At 41.0% G+C, this 26,541-nt stretch overlaps 1 protein-coding gene across 1 annotated transcript in view; it reads right to left on the reverse strand.

The window, feature by feature from the left end:
* Positions 1 to 1,735: 1,735 nt before the first annotated feature.
* Positions 1,736 to 26,541, reverse strand: part of LOC126095119 (juvenile hormone esterase-like) — a 113,728-nt gene continuing 88,922 nt past the window's right edge. The window contains exons 8-10 of the mRNA XM_049909827.1: positions 23,390 to 23,513; positions 13,232 to 13,358; positions 1,736 to 1,959 (exon numbers count right to left, since the gene is read on the reverse strand). Of these exons, the coding sequence (XP_049765784.1) occupies positions 1,812 to 1,959; positions 13,232 to 13,358; positions 23,390 to 23,513 (399 nt within the window). The 3' untranslated portion in view covers positions 1,736 to 1,811. The remainder of the gene's footprint in view (positions 1,960 to 13,231; positions 13,359 to 23,389; positions 23,514 to 26,541) is intronic.

Raw genomic sequence — 26,541 nt, forward strand, 5'->3', positions numbered from 1 at the left:
TGAGAACGCATGCTGTTACAGCGTGATTACCTGTGAATACCACATTAGTGCAACAAATGCTCAAAATGATGTCCGTCAACCTCAATGCATTTGGCAGTACGTCTAACAACACTCCTCTCAACAGCGAGTAGTTCGTCTTCCGTAATGTTCGCACATGCATTGACAATGCGCTGACGCATGTTGTCAGTTGTCGGTGGATCACGATAGCAAATATCCTTCAACTTTCCCCACAGAAAGAAATCCAGGGACGTGAGATCGGGTGAACGTGCGGGCCATGTTATGGTGCATCGACGACAAATCCACCTGTCATGAAATATGCTATTCAATACCGCTTCAATCGCACGCGAGCTTTGGGCCGGACATCCATCATGTTGGAAGTAACGGGTGATCAAAAAGTCAGTATAAATTTGAAAACTGAATAAATCATGGAATAATGGAGATAGAGAGGTACAACTTGACACACATGTCTGGAATGACATGGGGTTTTATTACAACTAGAAAAATACAAAATTTCAAAAACTTTTTTTGATGTTTATAAAATAAATCATATCTACTCCAGTGACTGTAACACTTACATTATTTCAAGATTGCAATTTCGGGCTTAGGCCGTTATCAACTGTAGATTTTTGTGGATTTAAGGCATGTCAACTTAAGAAGAGTTGATAGATTTGTATGTCGTTGTCATTACTGTTAAATACATTCGTGACGCTGTTACATGTTGCGAGCACATGTACCCATATATCATAAAAGAACATAGTCCGTAGACACTCATGTTCGTTAGCCCATCACTAGTCACTTATACCCGGTCAGGTTTGATGCCTTGATGAACTTGTGAATAGTATGCCACGTATTGTACAGCCGTTACGGCGCGTTCCACGACCACCAGCGGCGTACGTCGGCGCCACATAATGCCACCCGAAAACAGCAGGGAACCTCCTCCTTCTTGCACTCGCTGGACAATGCGTCTCAGGCGTAAGTGACTAGTGATGGGCTAACGAACATGACTGTCTACATACTATGTTGTTTTATGACATATTGATATATGTGCTCGAAATATGTAACAGTGTCACGAATGTATTTAATAGTAATGACAGCACTTATGATTGTGTCAGCTCATTTTAAGTTGACATGTCTCAAAGCCACAAAAATCTGCATTTGATAATGGCCTAAGGCCTAAATTGCAGTCGTGAAATAAAGAAAGTGTTGCAGTCACTGCCGTAAATATGATGTCTTTTATAAAGTTCTACATGACTGTGGATGCCAGATATAAAAAGTTTTTTATGTAAGTGGCTCTTACCCCGACAGCGATTGTTGCCAGATATATTTACCAAGTTTGGTTGAATGGTTCAAATGGCTCTGAGCACTATGGGACTCAACTGCTGTGGTCATAAGTACCCTAGAACTTAGAACTACTTAAACCTAACTAACCTAAGGACAGCACACAACACCCAGCCATCACGAGGCAGAGAAAATCCCTGACCCCACCGGGAATCGAACCCGGGAACCCGGGCGTGGGAAGCGAGAACGCTACCGCACGACCACGAGATGCGGGCAAGTTTGGTTGAAATCGGTACAGTGGTTTAGGAGATGTGCAACATAAAACACATACACATACATACACACACACACACACACACACACACACACACACACACACACACATTTTTATAATAGGTAACGGATTTTGTAGAGAATGATAATGCTTTCCTCTTCTAAACAGCATTACTGTGCAACGCCATTTCTAAGTTATCATTAGAGGGTAAAATTTATTCACACATTCAGCAACATACAGAGTACTGAGAGGTGGTATTCTACTGGTGCAGGATCTGTTTCCAAAAATCCATACGCTCCTTGAGGAGATCCTGCCGTGTGACAAACTCCAGCTTCATGTCCAGGTAATTGGCAGTGTCCGCCGTGAACGGGCCCCACGTTACTGGACTTCCACCTGGCGCAGGATCGCTGCAAAAACAAAATATACATAATTAAATACGATGGTGCCACTACCAGCGGACAGGTATGCGTCCCATTTATAAATATGAACTCACCATGGTACAGCCTGTTTGCTCATACATAGGATGCTCACTCCCTCTTATATAACGCCAGTGACTATGAAAACATATAATCTGCTGGTTCATGGTAAAATATTTTATACATTATGACTGAAAAACACGTATAATGTGAAAAAGTTGTCTGCCTCAAGTCTCCGTGTTCTGGTAGGGCACTATCCATTCGCTACAACGAACACTATTGATGCTGGAGGCTTAGAAAAACACACTATTTTTGCAAGCAAGCTGCTTCAGGAGGACCACAGATACAAGGTGGATCATCCACAAATGGAAATTAATGAACACATCCTTACTTGCCCAAATTTCTTACTGAATGATCAGACACAACTACTAACAGCAGACACTGCAAATAAACCCTTCCAGATTACTTCATAGATTTTCCTCCTACTTATATATTTAACCGGATCGGATTAGTGGCTTCAGGCCCTCTCTGTCATCGGACCAGAATTTCACATATGTGGTATTGTTTTTATATTATTTTTACTTGAGAAGTAACAATAATTTTACGTGACAAACAATAATAAAATTGGGTTTGTGTGAGTAAAAGAGATTTGATGTATGTATACACAGTGTTAATAAATACACCGTAAAATACCACCCAAAAAAGGACGCCGAAACGAAATGAAGCTTCTTTGGTGAGGTTGAGAGGGTATGAGGGTATGTGATGTTGTTTCAGTCATTACAAAATCGAGTCAAATTTACAACTAGCCAACTTAACGGTATGAATGATGTTTCACATCCTCTGGTCTGAATGTATGCACTGATTAGGTTGGGTATAGTTTCATAGTCTCGGTATCCTCTCCCATGGCAAAATTGCTCCCAACTGTTGTAAATGGCCCTTGATATCCTGGATGCTGCCACTAGGACGGAGACGTGTCCGACCTAGTTCCACATAGATGTGGTCACTGGAGTACCTCAACATCACGCGGATGATACAGAGATACAACTTCCATATAGACACGAGCACTGTCGTGTCGAAAAAGCGAACTACGATACTGTCGGATGAGACATAACACTTGACGGCACAGGAGATGAGTGACATTCCGTTTTGCCGTCCGAGTTCTATCACTCACTAAGCTGTGACCTGACGCTATACCCAACGGATACTAACACCACGACGCCAGGGGTAACACCGTTGTGTCTCTCCAAATCATTGAAAGAATGGGACCTCTCTCCAGGCTGCTGCCATACTCGTCGATGACAGTCATCACCAGTAGTGCAGAAACGAGATTCATCGCTGAAGTTTCTGCGATGTCGTTCATCAGTAGTCCATGCTTCCTTGTCACGGCGCCACTTCAAACGCAGCAGTTCGTGTTGTGGTGTTGTAACACCTATTTTTTATCTATTTTGTACCTGTTTCAATATTTCTAAAGCAGTTTGTAGTATTGATGATGTATCATGTTGTATCTGTCATGGAAATTCGTTGACTATGTATACATGTATAGTTATGTGAAACTTTTGAACGATATTGTGTAAATTATGGTTGTGGATTTAAATACCTAATGGAATGATTGTTATGTAATGTACTGTAAATTACTTGGTCCATAATTAGGGAACACAGAGTTGAATGTGAAAGTTGTGGGGAATCCCCACAGCTGCGGAAGTAGCCTGGCGGAGTGGAAAAGGTGTGGCTGGCGCTCAAGTGGCCACTCGTCCTTTGTGTTGAGTAAGGAGTCTGGGCTGAGCACTGCTATGGTTAACACCTTGCTAGCAGTAGCGGATCATTGTGGCTCATATTTTTGGAGTTCTGAGGCCAGAGGAGCTTAAGGGCAGTATTTATGGGTTTCGGATGCTGCATTTCGTGATACAATTATCACGACATGGTTTTTGGCCCTATAAAAATATAATTCCGACGCCAAGAATATATGTAACAAGGCGAGGCCAAGAGTATTGCTATGATTGCATCGCCACCAGGTTAATAGCCACTTAAAATTACAGTACCAGTACCATCAGCCTTCCACTAAATTGTCTATATTTGGCACTCTGTAAATGGACCAGGTATTTGTGAAGTTTGGTTGATTTTAATAACAATCATGGTGTTGCTAAAAACTCTATCTTACACCCGTGATTAAACCAAATCGCAAACCTGGACAGGAATCCTATCCTAGTGAATCTAATCCCGTGTTACATTTATTGTAAGAAAGTGGTTGAACTTGAATTTAATGTCGCGTTGTCATTTGCACAATCAATTACACTTTTGAGTAGATCAAAAGACTGCTTATCAAAGCACATTTGTTATATAAAGAGTTATAGTTTGTTCTGCTTTACTTAATTCATAATTAATGATAAGAATACTTACCATTTCTCTTACATACTTGTGAACTTTCGTTAATGAGCATGGTTCTTCAAACAATGAAAGTTTAAGGGTCTTCATGTACTAGGATAGTTAATGAAGCAATGCAAGGGCCACTACAGAGACAGCGTAGCTAGATTTGCATTCTGTTTAATTGCTTCAAACCGAGTTTACGAAAGAACTATTTACTGTGTTATCTATTCTAATGCATGTCGGTTAATCCACAGTCATAGAGAAGCTGTACTAAGCAATGAAGTTAGAGATTATAATCATTAGCAGACCCCTGATTTAAATTCAGAATCATTTCAAGCTTTTCCCTTTTCATTGTTGCTATGTGTGTCGGTAATTGTTTTACACCCAGTTCATTTGAGGTACGTGTTGTTGAGAGGCATATGTTAATGGTTGCTTTCTCATTGGCAATTTGTTTGTTAGTGGGACATTTATCTGCAAGGTTAGAACAGGTATAAGGGTAGATTTTAGCGTGTATGTCAATGAAGTTTAGGTTAGGCTTAGCACTGCCCTCTGCTTTATCATTTTGCTTGACACAAGAATGCCTAAATAGGCTGGCGACCTGTTATAATACGTAATGTCACAATTTACTTTTGTGCTGGAAGAACGTCTGTTCATGACCCACCTGTTTACTGTTGTTTATGCTCTGCTGAGGTGTTTCGGAAACGAATCCAAGTTTGATTCTTCTGTTTCTATTAGGTTATCTCACGGTCACGACTTTAAAAAAATTCCTCGCAAAGGTATAATGTTAGCAACGATTGCCTTTTTAAGGTTACCCGTGGAACCGTTACAGTGTTAACGGCAGGCTACGCACGGGACGGTAAGTGCTTATTCTGACTACTGCTTCTCTCGCACCAATAGAGCGGGGTGAAACAGAATGTTGCAGTGAGTCCGTTACGTGTTCTGGCATAAAAGTTGTAGATATGCAGTGGTTACGACATGTTTAGCGCGCAGTCGGCGATCGTCCCCTGTGATGGTCAAATGTAGTCGAACGGAACCTTGACGGCGATTATGCCGTCCTTCATGTTCCCACATAGGTCAACATAGGGTCACTGTCAAAGCCGAATGCTTCACAAATCTGGATACTACACATTTCGACCAGCTGGCCAAAAGGAGACCCTCAGTAAGACCCCCGTCAAACTCCGTCGCGTGCTCATAACGCTGTCTCATACGAGTACGGGATTCCCTATGCCCTTCGCAGCCGTCACTCTATATCTGACGCAAGTCAGCCCCTTATATACCCTAGAGGTCTCGTAAGAACACTCAGTACCAACATCTCTGATACACTTGTGTGGCTGTTCCACCTGTCACAGAGAATTTACACGCCCGCCGATGCTGTGTGGATGGATGAAGCTACATTGGCACCCAGTTAAGTCTTCTCGTATCTTAACTCTCTTCGTCAGACAGTGCAGCACTGACTAAGAACTAATAAAGTTGGTACTAGGAGTTCTAGGAGTACTCTGCTACTGCTGCTATTGCTGCTGCTAATAATAATAATAATGACGATAATAATGATAGTGGCAGATATAGATGTGTTTATAGGTGTACAAAACAGATATTTTCTGACTACTGGGAGATGAGGGAGAGAAATTCAGGTGGACTGCACCATCTAGTAGCACTGGGAAATGAAGAAAATTTGGTAGGAAAGAAGTAGCGGAGTAACGGGTACTGACAAAGATAGATATATTACTGTTGTTTCATTAGATACGTCATTAACTATCTTTTGAAGCTATAGGTGTAATCCAGTTGTCTGGTGCAGTGAGGGAAGTCATTCCAGAACCAGGTTTCTGTAACTGAAAAGGACTTTGTGAAAACTCCTGAGTGATGGACTGTGGCAGAAAGTGTTTTTCTCTGATGGAAACATTGAAATGGCAGATGAAATAACCGATCACGGAATTGAAAAGCAGCTACAGTCAATCAGTAGCGGAAAGACTTCAGGACTAGATGAGATACCTATCAGACTATAAAGATTATGCGAAAGAACTTGCTCCCTTTCTAGCACTAATTTATCGTAGATCGCTTGAGCAACGAAAGGTACCTAACGAATGGAAAAAAGCGCAGGTCATTCCCGTTTTTAAGAAAGGCCGTAAGACAGGGCCACACAATTATAGGACTATATCATTCAAATCAGTCTGTTGTAGCATTATGTAATATGTTTTATGCTAAAGAGTTACGACGTTTTTGGAAACTGAACATCTCCTCCATAAAAATCAACATGGATTCCGCATTGAGAGATCCTGCTAAGGCCGGCCGCTGTATGGTTCAAATGGTTCAAATGGCTCTGAGCACTATGCGACTTAACATCTGTGGTCATCAGTCCCCTAGAACTTAGATCTACTTAAACCTAACTAACCTAAGGACATCACACACATCCATGCCCGAGGCAGGATTCGAACCTGCGACCATAGCAGTCCCGCGGCTCCGGACTAGGCGCCTAGAACCGCGAGTCCACCGCGGCCGGCCCGGCCGCTGTAGCCGAGCGGTTCTAGGCGCTTCAGTCTGGAACCGCGCGACTGCTAAGGTCGCAGGTTCGAATCCTGCCTCGGGTATGGATGTGTGTGGTGTCCTTAGGTTAGTTAGGTTTAAGTAGTTCTAAGTTCTAGGGGACTGATGAGCTCAGATGTTAAGTCCCATAGTGCTCAGAGCCATTTCGGCAAGATCGTGCGAAACTCAGCTCACTCTGTTCCTCCAGTGGACAACGGTGCTCAGGATGATGCCGTGGTCCTTGATTTCAGTAAGGCATTTGACACTGTCCCGCATTGCCGTTTAACGAAAAAAGTACGAGCCTATGGAATATTGGACCAGACCTGCGATTGGATTCAAGACTTTCTTGCAGATAGAACTCAACACGTCGGTCTTAACGGAACTAAATCGGCAGATGTAAACGTAATATCCGGAGTACCACAGGGTAATGTGATAGGAACGTTGATGTTTACAATATACACTCCTGGAAATGGAAAAAAGAACACATTGACACCGGTGTGTCAGACCCACCATACTTGCTCCGGACACTGCGAGAGGGCTGTACAAGCAATGATCACACGCACGGCACAGCGGACACACCAGGAACCGCGGTGTTGGCCGTCGAATGGCGCTAGCTGCGCAGCATTTGTGCACCGCCGCCGTCAGTGTCAGCCAGTTTGCCGTGGCATACGGAGCTCCATCGCAGTCTTTAACACTGGTAGCATGCCGTGACAGCGTGGACGTGAACCGTATGTGCAGTTGACGGACTTTGAGCGAGGGCATATAGTGGGCATGCGGGAGGCCGGGTGAACGTACCGCCGAATTGCTCAACACGTGGGGCGTGAGGTCTCCACAGTACATCGATGTTGTCGCCAGTGGTCGGCGGAAGGTGCACGTGCCCGTCGACCTGGGACCGGACCGCAGCGACGCACGGATGCACGCCAAGACCGTAGGATCCTACGCAGTGCCGTAGGGGACCGCACCGCCACTTCCCAGCAAATTAGGGACACTGTTGCTCCTGGGGTATCGGCGAGGACCATTCGCAACCGTCTCCATGAAGCTGGGCTACGGTCCCGCACACCGTTAGGCCGTCTTCCGCTCACGCCCCAACATCGTGCAGCCCGCCTCCAGTGGTGTCGCGACAGGCGTGAATGGAGGGACGAATGGAGACGTGTCGTGTTCAGCGATGAGAGTCGCTTCTGCCTTGGTGCCAATGATGGTCGTATGCGTGTTTGGCGCCGTGCAGGTGAGCGCCACAATCAGGACTGCATACGACCGAGGCACACAGGGCCAACACCCGGCATCATGGTGTGGGGAGCGATCTCCTACACTGGCCGTGCACCACTGGTGATCGTCGAGGGGACACTGAATAGTGCACGGTACATCCAAACCGTCATCGAACCCATCGTTCTACCATTCCTAGACCGGCAAGGGAACTTGCTGTTCCAACAGGACAATGCACGTCCGCATGTATCCCGTGCCACCCAACGTGCTCTAGAAGGTGTAAGTCAACTACCCTGGCCAGCAAGATCTCCGGATCTGTCCCCCATTGAGCATGTTTGGGACTGGATGAAGCGTCGTCTCACGCGGTCTGCACGTCCAGCACGAACGCTGGTCCAACTGAGGTGCCAGGTGGAAATGGCATGGTAAGCCGTTCTACAGGACTACATCCAGAATCTCTACGATCGTCTCCATGGGAGAATAGCAGCCTGCATTGCTGCGAAAGGTGGATATACACTGTACTAGTGCCGACATTGTGCATGCTCTGTTGCCTGTGTCTATGTGCCTGTGGTTCTGTCAGTGTGATCATGTGATGTATCTGACCCCAGGAATGTGTCAATAAAGTTTCCCCTTCCTGGGACAATGAATTCACGGTGTTCTTATTTTAATTTCCAGGAGTGTATGTAAATGATCTAGTAGAGAGCGTCGGATGCTCTTTAAGTTTATTCGCAGGTGATGCAGTTGTCTATAACAAGGTAGCAACTCCAAAAGTTAGTAAGAATTTGCAGAACGACCTACAGAGAATGAATGGTAAAGTCACAGGCAGTTGACCCTGAACGTAAATAAATGTAACATATTGGGCATACATAGGAAAAGAAATCCACTATCTTACAGCAATGCTATTGATGACAAACACCTGGAAACAATGTCTGCTGTAAAATAACTAGGCGTAAATATCCAGAGCGATCTTAAGTGGAATGAAAATTTAAAACAGATCGTGGGAAAAGCAGGCACCAGACTTATCGGAAGAATCTTAAGGAAGTGTAACTCATCCACGACAGAAGTTGGTTATAAGGCGCTTGTTCGCCCGATTATTGAGTATTGTTCATCTATCTTGGATTCCTGTCTCGTAGGACTGATAGACGCGATAGAGGAGATCCAACGAAGAGCGGCAGGTTTCGCCACTGGTACCCTTAAGCTGGCGAGAGAGCATTCGGAGATGCTAACCAAACTCCACTAGCAGACGTTAAAAGAGAAGCGTTGTGCGCCACGGAGAGATTTACTATTGAAATTTCGGGATAGCACTTTTCAGGAGTCAGACAACATATTGCTTCCCCCCACATGCATCTCGCGTATTGACCACGAGGAGAAAATTCGAGAAATTAGAGCTAATACAGAGGCTAACCGACAATCATTCTTTCCACGCACCATTCGCGAGTGGAACACGGTTGGAGGGATCAGTCAGTGGTACCGGAAGTACCCTCCGCCACACACCATTAGGTGGCTTGCGGGGTTTGATGTAGATGATGTAGATATTACAATACATTGAAAAAAGAATTTAAAAAAGTAGTTGACCATGAAAAAGCAACAAATTAAAACAATCGACGGACGGGACTCATGTTTCAGTACACCAAGAAACACATTCTGCTAAATTTGCGAGCATGGATGACGTAAAGAAACTGGTGGTGCGAATAACAAAATTTCTGAAGGCACACGCATTATTCCACTGTCAGTTGCAACAGTTGACGATGGAACTGTATGAAGAGTGCGGAGGCTTGAAGTATTACTGCAAAGTATGTTGGTTAAGTCAGAATGTCCACAATGATTTTCAATTTGAAACCCACTATTCATTTCTGAAGGAAAAAAGAATGCAGGACAGATAATTAGGACGTCCGGAATGCATTGCAGGCCTTGAATTTTACGTGTACTTGACTGCCCACTACCCAGATAAGACATTGCAAGGTGGGAAATAACTTCTTTCTGATTTGATGAGGATGCATTTAAAAAGAGATTGTAGAAGGGACAAATTCTGACAGAGTCTTGTTTCCCAACCTCACTGGCATTAAAGAAAACGCAAGGTTTGATGAATTTATTACGGTCGTGAAGGAATTACAAGGATAGATTTCTAAACGTCTTGAGGACCGACTACCTTATGTCTGTTTTCCTGCTGGTTTTGAGACCGTTTGCCGTTTCAGTTGAAAGCGTCTCTGTGCATATGCAGATGTAACTGATTAATATGCACTGTAATTCCCGTTTCTGTGACAAATCGTTTTATGTTAGAACTGTCCGGACATCTACATTGTTTTCCTCAGACAAGGTTTTCACGCCTGCTTGATGAGATTGCGAAATTACTAAAATATTTCTATCAACATGTGTCTGTAAAAGATCTTTCTTCGATTACGAAGGTAATAAATCACGGTTACGTGGCAACCTGCGTGCGAAAATCTGTGAAATCGTCTGCATCTGTCCACATACCGACAGTCTGTATCAGATAAAAATCATATTATGTCTTCCGTGCGCCAAAATTGATTGTTTGTGACCTTCGTTGTTGAGAAATGTGAAATGTCGAACGAAGTTGTATGCAGTGCGAGTACATTGCCACTTTAGTGCAGAGCAATCTCAGTTTCGCCCTCCTCATGGTCAGTGTACAGTGGCGGTGGGGGAACTGTGCGCTACGTCACTTGTGACAGGGCACGGCTCTTGAGGAGAATTCTTGGTGCCCCTGTCCTTGAGTGATATCGAGAAACTTTAAGATAGCGAATTAATAGAAATGACAGACGTGAACGTTCACGGAACTGCCATACTTGAAATGTCATACTTGAAATGCCTTTTCGGTCAACGTCGTTTGGGTGCTGCTCATCATATTCTAAAACCGCGTGACAAGTGGAGTAATATATTATACCACTTTTAGGCGATCAACAAACAATACTTCCAGTCATTAGAACTGTTAACTTCAGAACAATAATGAACATGAGACGAGTTCTGAGAAACTTTAGGAAGTGAACTGTGCCAAGTACAGCCTAGATTAGTAAAAACTTATGTGTTTTATAGAAGTTTTGTACTTATTAAGCAATTGATTTTTTGGATATAATTTATTGCCTATAACAATGAAATTTTAATTTATCGCCATTTCTTCCTTAGTCATTTCCAAGATAAAGACAATGACTTACATTTTCAGGTTAGGCGATTTGAAATGTGGATCATTGGAATATAGTTAGGCTACTTTCTGGATGGTTATCAAAGTAAGTTACAAATCCTTGCGGGCTAGTTGTACCGATGACGTGACAAATCCTCCCCTCTACACCTTTTTAAAGCATTTGATCTCACAAAACTTACAGACACGCAGTTTTATCCTGGAACCTGCTGGCCTACTAGCAGGAAACCGGGCAGTTAAAACTGAATACTGTAAAATATTACACAAGCGTTGTGTGTTTTTAATTCATTATTATAAATATATAATGAACTGTCGCGTGAGAATGTTTCTACCACTGCATTTGTATCAGCCACAAAAATGGGTTCTGTTTAAGTGAGGGAACTAATTTGGCATGTGCTACAACAACGGGCTCAGTCGGAAGTAGAGCTGTTGAAATGCCTATCTCGCCATCCAGACTTACGTTTTCATTTTTTCCCCAAATTGATTAAGGTCAATGCTGGGATGGTCATTCTGAGGAGAACACAGCACGTTTTTTCGCGATACTTCCACATTCCACGCTTGCACTCCGTCAGTTACGATCTTGCGGTCAACGGAATGCTCAGACGTGATGTTCCTTCTTTGTTATATTGCGAGGTTTAGTAGAAATTAAACGCAGAACCATCCAAAAATAGCGTGAGAACATGTATGGAACCTACCACTTACGTGTGAAGCAGTTTTTCATTTGACTTACACCTATATTCGACGTCGACGCGCTCTTTTCCGCACTCAACTTCATTGTGACGTTATGGCGGTAAAGAACATAGGCAATGTGCGCTCTATACATATACGAATTTATCTGAACCATTATGTATAGGCGTTCCTTTTTCCTGGTTTTGCCCGGTCATATGTAATGAATTCGACCACATTTTCAGCTGTATATAATAGAACGTTAATTATATGGATATTACATATGAAGATGGTATCTGTTCTTTCGGACATGTCTGAAAGAACAGATACCATCGGTGACCATACAGCTAGTTAGAATGAAATTACAATGAAATGAATACCCATAACTGCATACAGGCGTTGATCTAAGTCAACGGGGACAGTTAATAATATGTGCCCCGACCGGGACTCGAACTCTGGATCTCCTTCTTATAGGGCCGACACTCTATGCATCTGAGCCACCGAGGACACAGAGGATAGTGTGACTGCAGGGACTTATCTCTGGCACGCCTCCCGTGAGGCTCACATTCCCAACTTATTGTCCCGCACTATACTCATACATGAAGATGATATCTGTTCATTCCTACAGTTGGATAGAGCGTCTGCCATATAAGCAGAAGATCCCGGGTTCGAGTCCCGGTCGGGACACACATTTTCAACTGTTCCCGTTGACTTATAGCAACGCCTGTATGCAGATAGGGGTATTCATTTCATTGTAATTTACATGGATATTAATTAATCGTGAGAAAATTTTTTATCTTATTGAGTAATTTACGAGTAATGCATACTATGTGACGCTTTAAAGAATAATGTATATAATAGCTGCTGACTGAAAGAATAATTTGAACTGTTCTGAAGGTGTTTTAAGAACAATGGAATGAATGAAAACATAACGAAAGTGTAATGGAGCTTTTCATATTTTACCGTAATGGACAAATCTATAGACAATGTTGGCCGTTGAAATAAGACATAATTGAAAGAGAGAAAGAGATAGAGATAGAGAGAGAGAGAGAGAGAGAGACAGAGGAAGACAGAAATGGCTGGGTTTGAAAAGGGATATTAAGCTTAAACTAACACGACGTGTGTGTGTGTGTGTGTGTGTGTGTGTGTGTGTGAGTGAGTGAGTGAGTGTGTGAGAGAGAGAGAGAGAGGGGGGGGGGGATGGGGAATCTGTAGTGGCGTATAGCTCAATTAACGTTATAAAACATAAAAATGTGGAGTTTTGAAGTAAAAAAGGCACACTGTACCTCCAGTTATGAGACTCATATCCGAAACCAACATCAAAATGATTAACTGAAATAACAGCGTGTATTTACTTACCCGTACTTAGCGAAATTTGTCCACAGAGTGGTCAGCAGCTCAGTCACCTTTCCGTCGTTAGAATTCGGATCCTTGTCTGGCCCATTCTGGAGGAAAAGGTAACTTGCTTCTGCTGCGTGGCCCATACCTGCAATAGGCATCTGTGTCAGAAAAAATGTCTCTTGATGCAAATTAAAAATACGTAGAAGACAACACTTTCATTCAAAACAGATTTATTTCATGTTAATGTAAAAAATAAGTTTTGGGGCACGGGTCTAGCCTGTCGCTTCCTGAACCGTCCAACTTCTTTTCTGGACCAGATACATAATAGAGAGGGGCCAGAAATCCTCATTTATTTCTAGATTCAATTCTTTCTCAAACACTTAAGGAAGGTTGGGTTCCATACATGTATATGATTGTTTGTCTGCGATGAGACTGATGCAGAAGTGTGATACAACTTAAAGTTTCCTTCCTGGGAGATCAATTTTTGTTTCTTTCTACATTCACAGTTTCACACATCGCGCTAAGTTTCTATACACAGTTAAATTTAAAGATAATAACGCGATTGTCAAATATAGCCTCTAATAACCACGCCGTCTACAATACGTTAAATTCTAATAAGTATCAGTGCCAACAGCAGCGAGTATTCTGTAGGAAGCGACGGAGGTCGTTCGTCAACGGCAGTGAAAAAGACAACGGGTACCGCGACCGGAGGAAACACATTCCAAGACTATATAGCCGTAGATTATCTCTTGTACGTCTCGATAGCCGTTACATTATTGCCACAACCAACAAGCAACATGGCCATTCTACGCCTTCTGCACCAACGTCGAAGACATTCCTACTGACATCTACCTCGTTTCCTCTAATTTCTACCAGGTCTAACTGGCTTGGTAGAAGTTAATTTTGTTTGCAGGAGCTATTTGTTTCCGACGTGGTATTTTAATCTAAACGTCTAAATTTTGTGTTAATCTTTGAGAGAATAGATTATCCATATGCCGATCCCGTTGTCTGTCGCCAAACATCTGAGGGACGTGTAACATCTGATAGGATACTTATAGTCTGAAGTGTATTTTTCGATGGAACATAGACTTCTTTCTATTAGCCTGCCGCTGTGGCTGTGTTTATCAGTGGAGATGATTATCTTAATGCTTGTGTAGTCTTATTTTCACACCCACGAACAGCGATTTGCAGCAGGACATTCGAACGTATATTACGTTCGAACATTATGAATTACCTCCAAGAAAACGGTCTATGGACACACAGTCAACATGGATTTAGAAAATATCGTTCTTGTGAAACACAAGTAGCTCTTTATTCGCATGAAGTGTTGAATGCTATTGATAAGGGATTTCAGACTGATTCCGTATTCCTGGATTTCTGGAAGGCTTTTGACACTGTACCACACAAGCGGCTTGTAGTGAAATTGCTTGCCTATGGAATATCATCTCAGTTATGTCACTGGATTTATGGTTTCCTGTCAGAGTGGTCTCAGTTCGTTGTAATTGACGGAAAGTCATCGAGTAAAGACAAGTGATTTCTGGTGTTCCCCAAGGTAGTGTTATAGGCCCTTTGATGTTCCTTATCTGTATAAACGATTTGGGAGACAATCTGAGCAGCCATCTTAGGTTGTTTGCAGATGACACTGCCGTTTATCGACTACTAAAGTCATCAGAAGATCAAAATAAACTGCAAAGCGATTTAGAAAAGATATCTGAAAGGTGCGAAAACTGGCGGTTGACCCTAAATAACGAAGGTGAGGTCATCCACATGAGTGCTAAAAGGAATCCGTCAAACTTCGGTTACACGATAAATCAGTCAAATCTAAAGACGATAAATTCAACTAAATACTAGGAATTGCAATTACGATTAACTGAAATTGGAAGGAACACACTGAAAATGTTGTGGCGAAGGCTGGGGAAGACTGCGTTTTATTGGCAGCACACTTAGAAAATGTAACAGATCTACTAAGGAGACTGCCTACACCACGCTTGTCCGTCCTCTTTTAGAATACTGCTGCGCAGTGTGGGATCCTTACCAGATAGGATTGATGGAGCACTTCGAAAAAGTTCAAAGAGGGGCAGCACGTTTTGTATTATCGCAAAATATGGGAGAGAGTGTCACTGAAATAATACAGGATTTAGACTGGGCATCATTAAAACAAAGGCGTTTTTCGTTGCGACGGAATCTTCTCACGAAATTCCAAGCACCAACTATCTCCTCCGAATGCGAAAAGATTTTGTTGACACCGACCTACATAGGGAGAAATGATCACCACGATAAAATAAGGGAAATCAGAACTCGTACGGACAGATGTAGCTGTTCATACTTTCCCTGCGCTATAAGAGATTGGAATAATAGAGAATTGTGAAGGTGGTTCGATGCACCCTCTCCCAGGAACTTAAATGTGATTTTCAGTGTATCCATGTTGATGTAGATGTAGATGTAGATATAGAAACTGATGTGAAATGATGATGAGATCCCATAATCCGAGGAGCGGGGAGATCCGCAGCGCCGACTAGGTAAGGTCCTAGCGGAGGTGGTTTGCCGTTGCTTTCCTCCGACCGTAATGGGGATGAATGATGATGAAGAAGAGAACACAACAACACCCAGTCATCTGGAGGCAAGGTAAATCTCCGACCCCGTCGGGAATCGTACCCGGGACTCTATGAGCGGGAAGCGAGAACGCTACCGCAAGACCACGAGCTGCGGACTGACATAAGCCAGACCTGTTGAGAGATTGGAACTCTTGTTGCGAATCTACCCTGCGGGAATGAAGCACGTGTGGCTTATATGTGGAATCTCTCCCGCACAACGTTTACTGGAGGAAGCGCGCGAAGGAGGCGGTTGCGTGATGAAAGCGGTGGCAAGTATCAGACTCCAATGCGGGAGGTCTGCTTGCAGCTCACTTTCATTGCCATGATTTTTAAGAGCAGGATTTAGATATCTTGTCAATACTCTGCACTCCACTCATAGCAATAAATATATTTATGTACGAATAACAGTAACCTAGGGGCAAAATGTATACAGATAAAATTATGTTGGACTTATTTACATTCACTCTATTGCAAAAGTTATTGAACTTGTAGATAAGAGTAACTACTATTCGCCATTGGTAACTTTATCTCTTTTTGTTTCCGTCGAAAACTTTTTCACCTAATCGTTTTAGGCATCTCCAGCGGTGTACAAAGGAGATAATTACATGTTACCTGAACTAGAGATACTTTGTTTACATATTGTTTCATAACAATATCTTTAGGTTAAGTTAATATTTACATAATTCACAAGTTAAGAATGAAGTATTAGTATTTACTTTTACGTCTCCTATGTTTTATGTATTTTCATTGGTTCTTCTGTAAACGCTCCTATAGGCATTTCTGAAATTGGAACTATTTGGTGCAGCTATTCATTGAACTGCACGTCAGCCGTGCTGTTCTCTGCACTTAACCTTGCTGCTAGCTTAACTGAGGGATCATGAGAATTGTAAAGGGTAGCAGTGTCGTGGAATGTTGGGGTGGATATCAATGGAGGATGCTGTGATAGTGGAAGAGTGTTAATGTATGCACGCACGTGTATGTGTGTGTGTGTGTGTGTGTGTGTGTGTGTGTGTGTGTGTGTGTGTGTGTGTGTGTTGTATTTTTGTTTCTTTTCAGATATGTAATTTTCATTATTTATAATGTACAGTATGTGTATTACTTAGTGGTCTGCTGTACGTTAGTGTGTATATGGCCTGTGTGAAACGACTTTCTGGGAGTGTAACTATTTTTTTGTTTTCTTATTATAACACAGGATTTCCGTGTTAAAAGCTTCGACAATCAATTCAATATATTTACAATTGCAGCTATTATATTTGAGTTCATGGATCCCTAAACTTTTACATTTACCTTTCTCTTCTGTCGCTGTTTTTAATTTATTTGGAATTATACTATTGTTTTTAAAGGTTAGTTTAATTCCATCTCTTCTTCTTAAGTTGGTTCTGCTGTTCTAATAATTGTGATATGCCATGGGGTACGGTTTTCTGTTTTTGTTGCAGAATGATGTTGTAAATTGATTTAACAGTAATAAATAATATCGTCCCACGTTGTGCGCCAAAATGTGGTAAATTCAGCTCTAATGTGTTATATGTTCACCTGAAAACATGGCTTTTAGTGCCACGAAATCGGTAGTGACCCAATAACGAAGGACGAAGTACAGCTGAAGCGCTATCTGACTGGACGCAGACATAACTCAGCTATTGTGCCAACGAAATGGGGTGAAGAACATTTTCATCTCACCACTCGGCGAAGTCAGTTTTACATGAAGGCATGTGTGGCTGATAGGATGTTGACACTATGTGTTGATCACCTCACATCTGTGTGGCTACCGGATGACAACCGGCAGCTTTGATCTTCCGCGTTGAGTGGCGTTGAGGCAAAGCCTTTATTCAACAGTCATTCTGCCGTGAATAGCCACTAGCCTTAACCCTTGCATTTAGAGAAAACCCGACAACCAACGTTGTGTTATCATCCCAGCACTCGGTGTCTGCTATCAGCAGTGACGTTCCCTCAGAGGTGGTGTCAATGCAATTTTTGCAAGTTGAGGTCAGAGAAGGCAGTGGAATCTGATGCTTAAGGTTTTCAGCTTCGGACGTGGGGAGTCCATTTGAGATGGAATGGAAAATTAGTATATCGCAAGACAATTGACAATTTAATTAATGTCAGATAACTGAGTTGACAGTTGGTTGACCTGATTGGAGAAAGCAAAGATACAACGCTTTCTGCGAAGCAGCACTAAAAATCACATCTTCTTTAGTATTTCTGAGCTCTCCTCTCACTTACCGATCACTTACTGTCCATCAGACTGCTTCCCTTATTACTTTTCTCTTTCTCCCTGTCTCATTGTCTACTGTGAGTCAGTTTCGTTGATGGGCCTCCACTCTATTCTTCATGGTATTGAATTTCCCTTTGTATCGCTATTGTCATTGACAGAATCAATTTACAGTCTCAGTGAGTAATCAACATGGCATAAACAAGTCTCCTAGTATTCACATAGGGTAACAAGATTTCTGACCTTGTGGTGGCTAGCAACATAAAACTTCAGTGCCACCTTCTACACCTGCCATGATCCAAATTAAAGTATCAAGAGTTCAAACGTAGTAATCAGCATGATTTTGCCTGCTAGTTGTTGAAAGCTTTTTTCATCAAAGACGTCTGAGTCCATACCTGCGTGCAGAGAAACTGTTCGACATATATAACACAAAAGAGACGTACAATCAAGTTACAATACTGAGAATTTGAATAGTAAATAACGCAAAACTTTTAACCACCACATATGTGCTGATGTTAAACAGTATGTACCGTACCTCAAAACAAAATATTAATAACGAACGAATGAATTATTTCTTCAATTTCCTTTGTTTACGAACAGAATTAACCAAAAAATACGTGATACAAATTCGAATAATAAAATATGAAATTGTGTATCAAATGACAAGTATGAGACATTCTTTATCAACAAACTGAATGTCACAATCTCGTTAGCAGGCACGTCTATTGTCTCATAAATTTGGCTGGTGTTATGATGTTCCAATGAGTTGTGTTTCAGCGCACAATAGAATAGTTACCTGTTGTAAACCTTGACGTAAATGCAGATGGTATCTCTGTAGACTGTGTAAGAAATACAAAATTTCTAATAATGCATAGTGATTGTCTTCTAATCAGTGTAAACATAGAAAAATCCAGAGAAAAACAGTGTCATCAACAAGTTATGTCCTTAGAGTCATGATGTAGCGCCTTTCCATTATATATTTCCATATTTACAGAGAGTGAATTTTAGACATTCTTTTTAGGGAAACAAATGCACGAAAGATGAATACAACTTTGAAACTACAGCAAAAGATATTGTGGATAAGAGAAATGCATTGGCAGTTGCGAATATGGACAACTCTTAGCTATATAATGGAATGAAGACAATGAAAATTTGTATCGGAGTGGGCCGAAATCGGAATTCCCGCTTTAAGTGAGAGGTCACCATAACCACGTTGTCTACCCGTGTGCGACTCACGGCCAGACCCGAACTTCCATATGTGTTTCTTCATGCGTCGCAACCAGCACTGGTCCACGTATGTAATTCCCGTAGTTCGGGGGGAGGGGCGTGACACATTTTAATTGAAAGTCATTCCCTCGTATCGGCGGACAAACACGGTATAGGGGTACCTATGTTCTTAAGAAGTACGGTGCAATATTGTTGGCTGTTCGTGCACGACTCACGGCCAGATCCATGATTACATACGTATGTTCTCTTTCATACCTTAAAATGTGCACTCATATGCATTATGTAATTTCAGTACGGGGAAGGGCAATTTAATTGAAAGCAGTTGCATGCATGTCAGAAGGAGCATTGCACTGCACTTCTTAAGAACACAGGCACTGCAATATCGTGTTGTGAATAATAACAAGAAATATTAAATACGTTCATTGTAAAGATCCGTTCTTAGCAATTGAGTTTTAAGTACATCATGTGAGTATATTTACAACTCAGTTAAGCACATAAAATAGCTTCATAATTAACACAGAGTCATCTCTATCTCTGAGAATTTAACTGGTACTAAGAAGGTATAAACAAAAATCCCACTACAACATTTTCTACGGGAAATAAAACTGCACAGTGTACTACTTAAGAAAATAAACTAATTTTAAAAGGCAGATAAAAAGTACCTCTCCAGGTACAAATTCTATAAGATGAGGGATTACTTCAATATAAAGAGTAGATGTTTAGTAAAAAGAATGTAACACAAGTAAATAGCAATAAAATTGAGATTGGCAATTTCGGGCCGAAAAATCCATTTTACATTACTGATATAGAGAACAAAATGTTATCATAAAAATTTTGGCTCAAAATGCACTACAGATATAAAATACGTAGTAGTAGGAAATAAGGAACTCAAAAGTATTCCAATACTTATCTGCATACGAAAAACATAGGTAAAAATTATATAGCCATCTTAAAAGAATGGAACCAACCATATTAACTAAATAAATTGTAGTACTGTATGTAATTCACTGTAGAATTAATACTGAGACCATATAAAGGACTGCAGAAATGACAAAAACATGGGCACAAAGAGGGACTAAAAAACCTGAAATTCTCTTTGTTTGTACGTCGTTGTATGTTCTAAACGAGAGTAATAATAATACGACTGTGTCACATCGCGAAACATTTTCGTGTAGCAACACTTGTGTGTGTGTGTGTGTGTGTGTGTGTGTGTGTGTGTGTATGCAGTGAAGTTTGTTAACAAATGAAGGTAAAGTGTACCACTACCATTTTTATATAAACACAGTTCGTGGAAGCAGTTAGTGTCGAGACACTCACAGAAGCGACAGAAACCAAAACCGAGGGTAGCATAATGAAAATCTAAAATTCTGCTCTGTTTTCAAATCTTCCTTTATAAAGGAAAATCCAGAAGTATTACGGCAGTTTAAGTCTCCTAATACTCCGAAGATATGTGAAGTAGATATTACTGTCAGTGGCCTTGAAAAACGGCAGAAATAGTTAAAACTGAACAAAGCTCCAGGCCCAATGCAATTCCTATGAGATTATATACCGAATTTGGGCTGAGTTACTTATCTTCTAAGCTTATACAACGAAAATCTCTCGAACATAAAACATAGCTGGAAGAAAGTACTGGTGACTTGTATTTACAAGACAAGTAGGAGAAGCGATCAGCAAAATATATCTTTCACATCCATCTGCTGTAGACATTGGAACTATTCTGAGCTCAAACGTAATGAGTTACCTCGTACAGAATTAATTCCTCCATGACAACCAACATCGATTTCGAAAACATCGATCACTCGCACTTTCGTCACAAAATATCCTGAAAGCCATGGATGAAGGCAGTCAGATTTATTCAGTTTTTTTTTTTGCAAAAAGTGTTTGACTCAGTATCGCACTTACACTTGTTATAGAAAGTAAGATCGTGTTGTCATGGACTGATATTCTTCGAGAGATGTAGTAATAACTTCAGGCGTCCCTCATTCAAGTGTGTTGGGACTCTTGTTGTTCGTGTTGTGTATTAATGACACAGCATGCAATATTGCTAACATTGACTCTTTTTAGATAATGCAGTTACTTAAAGCGAAGAACTGACTGCAAAGATATACACAAATATTCAGTCACATCTTGATAAGTTTCATACTGGTGGAAAGTCTGGCAACTCACTTCAAATGTTCGAGGATGTAAAATCATGCACATTACAAAACGAGCAACGTAGAATCGAATGACTGCAATCTCATTGCGCCAATACTAGCATCACTCAACACATATAAATACCTGGTACAACAATTTGTAGGGATGTAAAAATAAACCATGAGGTGGGCCCAGTTGTAGGTATATCAGGTAGCATTCTTCGATTCTTTTGGTAGAATACTAGGAAAAAGCAGTCAGTCTACAAAGACAATTGCTTTCAAAAGACACATTCGACCTATCCTAGTATGTAGCTCAAGGGTATGGGTACCATACCAAATAGATCCAGAGGGGTGTATGTTCAATGTACACGATGAAGGGCAGTATGTGTGGCAACAGGTTTGTTTGACCCATTGGAGGGAGTCACGAAGTGGCTGAAAATCGAGAGCTCGCTGACACATGAAGATAGAGGCCATCTAAGTGCGAAAGCCTACTTTCCAGGTTTTAAGAACCACCTTTTAGTGAAGATTCTAGGAATATATTACAACTCCGTTCGTGTCTCTCCCGAAGGGACAGCGAAGGCAAGATTTGACGTATTAAGAGAACACAAACACATTGAGGCAATCACTCGACATATGGGAACGGAATGGTAAAAATCTCTTCACGGTGGGGTGCGGAGTGTATGTGTAGCTGTAGATGTCTTTCACGTTTAAGAAATTCTTGTCATGCGTGATACTAAGCCTCTGACGGTGTCGGCTAGGCTTAAGAGGATTACGTACGTACTTTGACGATAAACGTATCCTAAAAGTTGCAACTAGCACTCACTCAAACTCGCCTCACGTACACTTGTCATCACATAGAAGGAAATCTCTTACTGAATCCTACAGATAGTGTTCGTTTATAAGATATCGGGAGATTTGTTACTGCTCGCGTACCGAGCGAGGTGGCGCAGTGGTTAGCACACTGGACTCGCATTCGGGAGGACGACGGTTCAATCCCGTCTCCGGCCATCCTGATTTAGGTTTTCCGTGATTTCCCTAAATCGCTTTAGGCAAATGCCGGGATGGATCCTTTGAAAGGGCACGGCCGATTTCCTTCCCCATCCTTTCCTAAGCCGAGCTTGCGCTCCGTCTCTAATGACCTCGTTGTCGACGGGACGTTAAACACTAATCTCCTCCTCCTCCACTGCTCGCGTTTCTAATCTCAAAATCCCTACCTTTTGAACTGAGACAACATCACCCTTTGCTCTATCTGCTGTGCTGTTCCTCAGACAAATCCATTCCATGTTGACAATATTTGAGGTGTACAGAGCTCACACATAAATTTCCTGAATTTTAAATTTATTCAAACTTTGAATTTAATGTCTTTGTCGCGAATTCTTTGACTGCAGTTAGTCACAACTAATATACAGCCTTTTGGCTCAAAATTATTTTTAACCTTTCTTTGATTTATCGATCCATTCTATATTGAATCATGAACTGTCATCGGAACCGTCACTGTTACTATCTGCTGGTACTATGACGTGGAACCTAAGTAGGCGAAGTTGTAAAGGCAAAACACTCACCTGTATTTGGCCATTCTTGTTACGACATTCTCACATTTTCCAGCCTTCTTTCTCCTATCATCTCACTCTGCACTATTTACGTTCCTTTGAGCCTCTGCGAGATATCAGACTGAACAATTTCTAAGTTTAAATTCAACTGTAAATCTCTAGGAATTTCAGAATTTATTGTCTTCCTGTTTCCCATACGCATAGACCTTTCCCCATCCGCTAAACGTTGTGAAATCGTATGTAATAGCTCGCCACGGTTTGGAAATTACTCCCATCTCGTTACATATTTCCTTCTGCTACATAATACACTATTTCCCTTTAACATTCATTCTTCCTAGAATATCGCATCATCTAAAGCATATTCAGATTACCTCTGTATCACCGCACCTTGATACGCCGTTAATAAATTTTGCTATCGCAAGGCCACCAGCGTAACTGAAAATCCGTTTCATCACAATACCTACCATATTGTGTAGCACCGTAGCCATCGTAGTCGAAGTAATACAAATAGACTGGTAGGTCGCTCGTATTGGCCACTGTCCTGGCGAGTGCTTCAGCTGGTTGTATGAAGTACATGTCCGAAACCATCTGCAAACAAAAGAAACAGAAAATTTCCAATACGTTCATAGTGTGGATAGAATTCTGACATTGTCTTTTACGGTTACGAATAAGACTTGGTTTTTAAATATTGTACATAAAAATCATTTTTTTAAGATATTGAAAAAGTACCAGTACGCTATTGTTTCACAAACTTAAGGAAATTTCAAAAAAGTTTTATGCAACGAAATGAAACAGTTTTGCTTCACTGGCTCGATGTTTTAAGTGCTGTAGGGATATGTGTACCAAATGTGGTTGAAATCGGTCCAGTGGTTTAGGAGGCGAGATGGAACACACACACACATACACACACACACACACACACACACACACACACACACACACACACACAACACACACACGTATTTCTAAATCCTCCCAACAAACATTGCATTTATATTCTGTCTGTAAACATAACAATATAAAAAGCATGCCAAAATTATATAGAAATTAAACCGATTCCTCGCTCACAGAACCACAGAGCCTTACTAGAAAGGGCCTAATGGGTGATGAAGGTCCTTATTCTCTCACAAGTGAACTGATTTACTTAGCCAGATATAAGGGGCAGAAATCATGGCGCAACGTTTCACACAAAAATGCAAACCATTGGCAGTTGCGAAAACATTAATAAGTGGGAAACAAATACCGGGACTGCGTGAGAATCAAATCCCATCCCAAGCGTTATTTTATATGTTATATTTCAGTAATCCTTCCGTTGTAAAAATGCTAGTCAGTCACAACAAAGACGAAGCCTTTAATTGCTGACTGATGCCTGTACCCTTCATTTCTTAAACTGATCACATGTGTGCACATGTCATACTGTTCCAGCAACTCTGTCGACACTTCAAATACTTCATGATAAGTTATAATTACGGGCTGTCACATATCCGATTGAAATGAGATTTGCATCCGACAATTGATTTAGCTATCCTGCTATAAAGGGACAAACAGTTTATCATAAACTTCTTATCATGGTGAAATGAGGATTGTTTCCACAAGAGTAATAAAAACCTCAGCATCAGTAACCGATGACATTGTTACTGATATAGATAGGAAACACAGGGGTGTACATGTAACAGACCTTGGATTCCCTGATACTATACGAAAACTATTAAAAGCAAAACCTGAATTCTGTAAGTACACCAAATGGCAAATCTACGAAAAATCTCTTTCTCAACACAAAATTAATTTTTTTTCTGGTGCTGTTAGACGAGAATTGGGATGAAGTGTATACAGAAAACGATTTAGATGAGAAATTCTGTAACTCCTTTAGAACATTTAAATTATGAGGAATCATTTCCGAAAGAACCACATCGACAGCAGTGACCAATAAAAGCAACTAGATTACAGCAGGTACAAGAAAAATGGTGGGCAAAATGCAGGTAAAAGTAACAAAAAAGAAAGAAATTCCTGGCTCTTTAGAAGGATTCAATTTAAGTACAATCAGTTCCATGGCCAGCATACCTTACGTAGGTAACGTTCCTCTGAAAACAGAAAACTTACGTAGGTCATGTAAATTGAAAGTAGCTTTCTCGACAATCAACAAATTACAACAGAAATTAGTCTGTACCAAAAACAACAACAAAGATATATACTCAGACTCAGGAATGAACAAAATCATATATAAGACTTGTTAAAGCTACGTCATAGGACAGACTTTCAAGGTTTCTCAAAGTGGATGCACTGAACATATCAACTGTTCCACAAGAAATCAATTCACAAAATCAACTGTAGCAACATACATAAAATATACTGGACATGCATTCAAAGACACCGAAGATCTTGAGATACTCCACCGCTTCCAAAAATCATATACAACGCATTTAACGAAGGAGATGGAAATTTTTGTACGCCTTAAAGAAAACAAGGAGTAAAAATTCTCAGTGAGAAAGTAGACAGCAAACCAGTTACTTTTTTCATATGTTTCATCATCTCATGATACCTGCAGTAATTTAGATAAACATGCATATTTCCTCATAAATTATACTCAGTATTTACAAAAATAGGAACATAATCAATAATTCAGTAGTCGACAGGTGTAAAGTAAATCTTGTAATTGGCAACTTTAGATATATAAAGTAATCTGCAGAAAATGTAACACCTCTAACTGTTTACAGACTCCTTCTAAAACCATAATATCGTCATAGCTCTGTAGCGTAATGAATGTAGTATTCTGCGTTATGATGAAGGCACAATACTTGCAAGCAGGCAAACAAAATTACTATCTCTAACATTAGCATAAAAAACATTACAAGATTTCTTTTATTTTCCGATTGAAGTAAAATACCGAAAATAAAACTTTAGTGCAAGAGAGACAGGAAAACATACACAGAAATATCGCAATAAATTTGCAGGTTAACAAATCCACTTCAAGATGAAAATAAATTCTAGAAACGCGTTGTGTTAAGCATGAAAAAAAATTAAGAAACTTGTATAGTTTATCATGATGATAACCAGCTGAAGCTAAACCCTCGAAAGATACAAGTTTCTGCTTTTTATCTAAGGAATAGGGAAGCCAAACGGAAACAAAGTATCACTGGGAGGTGAGAAGAAATATCCCATTTTGATACTCCTAACTGCCTTGAAGTAAAGATGGACCATTCCCTTACATTCAGAGCCCACTGTGAAGGAGGGAAGCTCGAAGCATCTGCTTACTGTATTCATCTCTTGGTCTCCCTCTAAGATTTGTACCACCCCTGATCCCCACAAATCCCTTCAGTACTAAATTGGTGACCCGTTAATGCCTAAGATTGTGTCTTTTAGTCAGGTTGTACCACAAATGTCTCTTCTCCCCAGTTCTTTTCAGTACTTCATTAAGTAATGATGTACTCATCTGATCTTCAGCATACTTCTGTAGCACTACATTTCGAAAGCTTCTATTCTTTTCTTGTATAAACTGTTTATCGTCCATGTTTCGCTTCCATACATGGCTATAATCCATACAAGTACTTTCACAAACGCCTTCCTGACACTTAAATCTATACTCGATGTTAACAAGTTTCTCTCCTTCAAAATTGTT

Source organism: Schistocerca cancellata, chromosome 8, assembly GCF_023864275.1.
Source record: "Schistocerca cancellata isolate TAMUIC-IGC-003103 chromosome 8, iqSchCanc2.1, whole genome shotgun sequence".
NCBI lineage: Eukaryota > Metazoa > Arthropoda > Insecta > Orthoptera > Acrididae > Schistocerca > Schistocerca cancellata.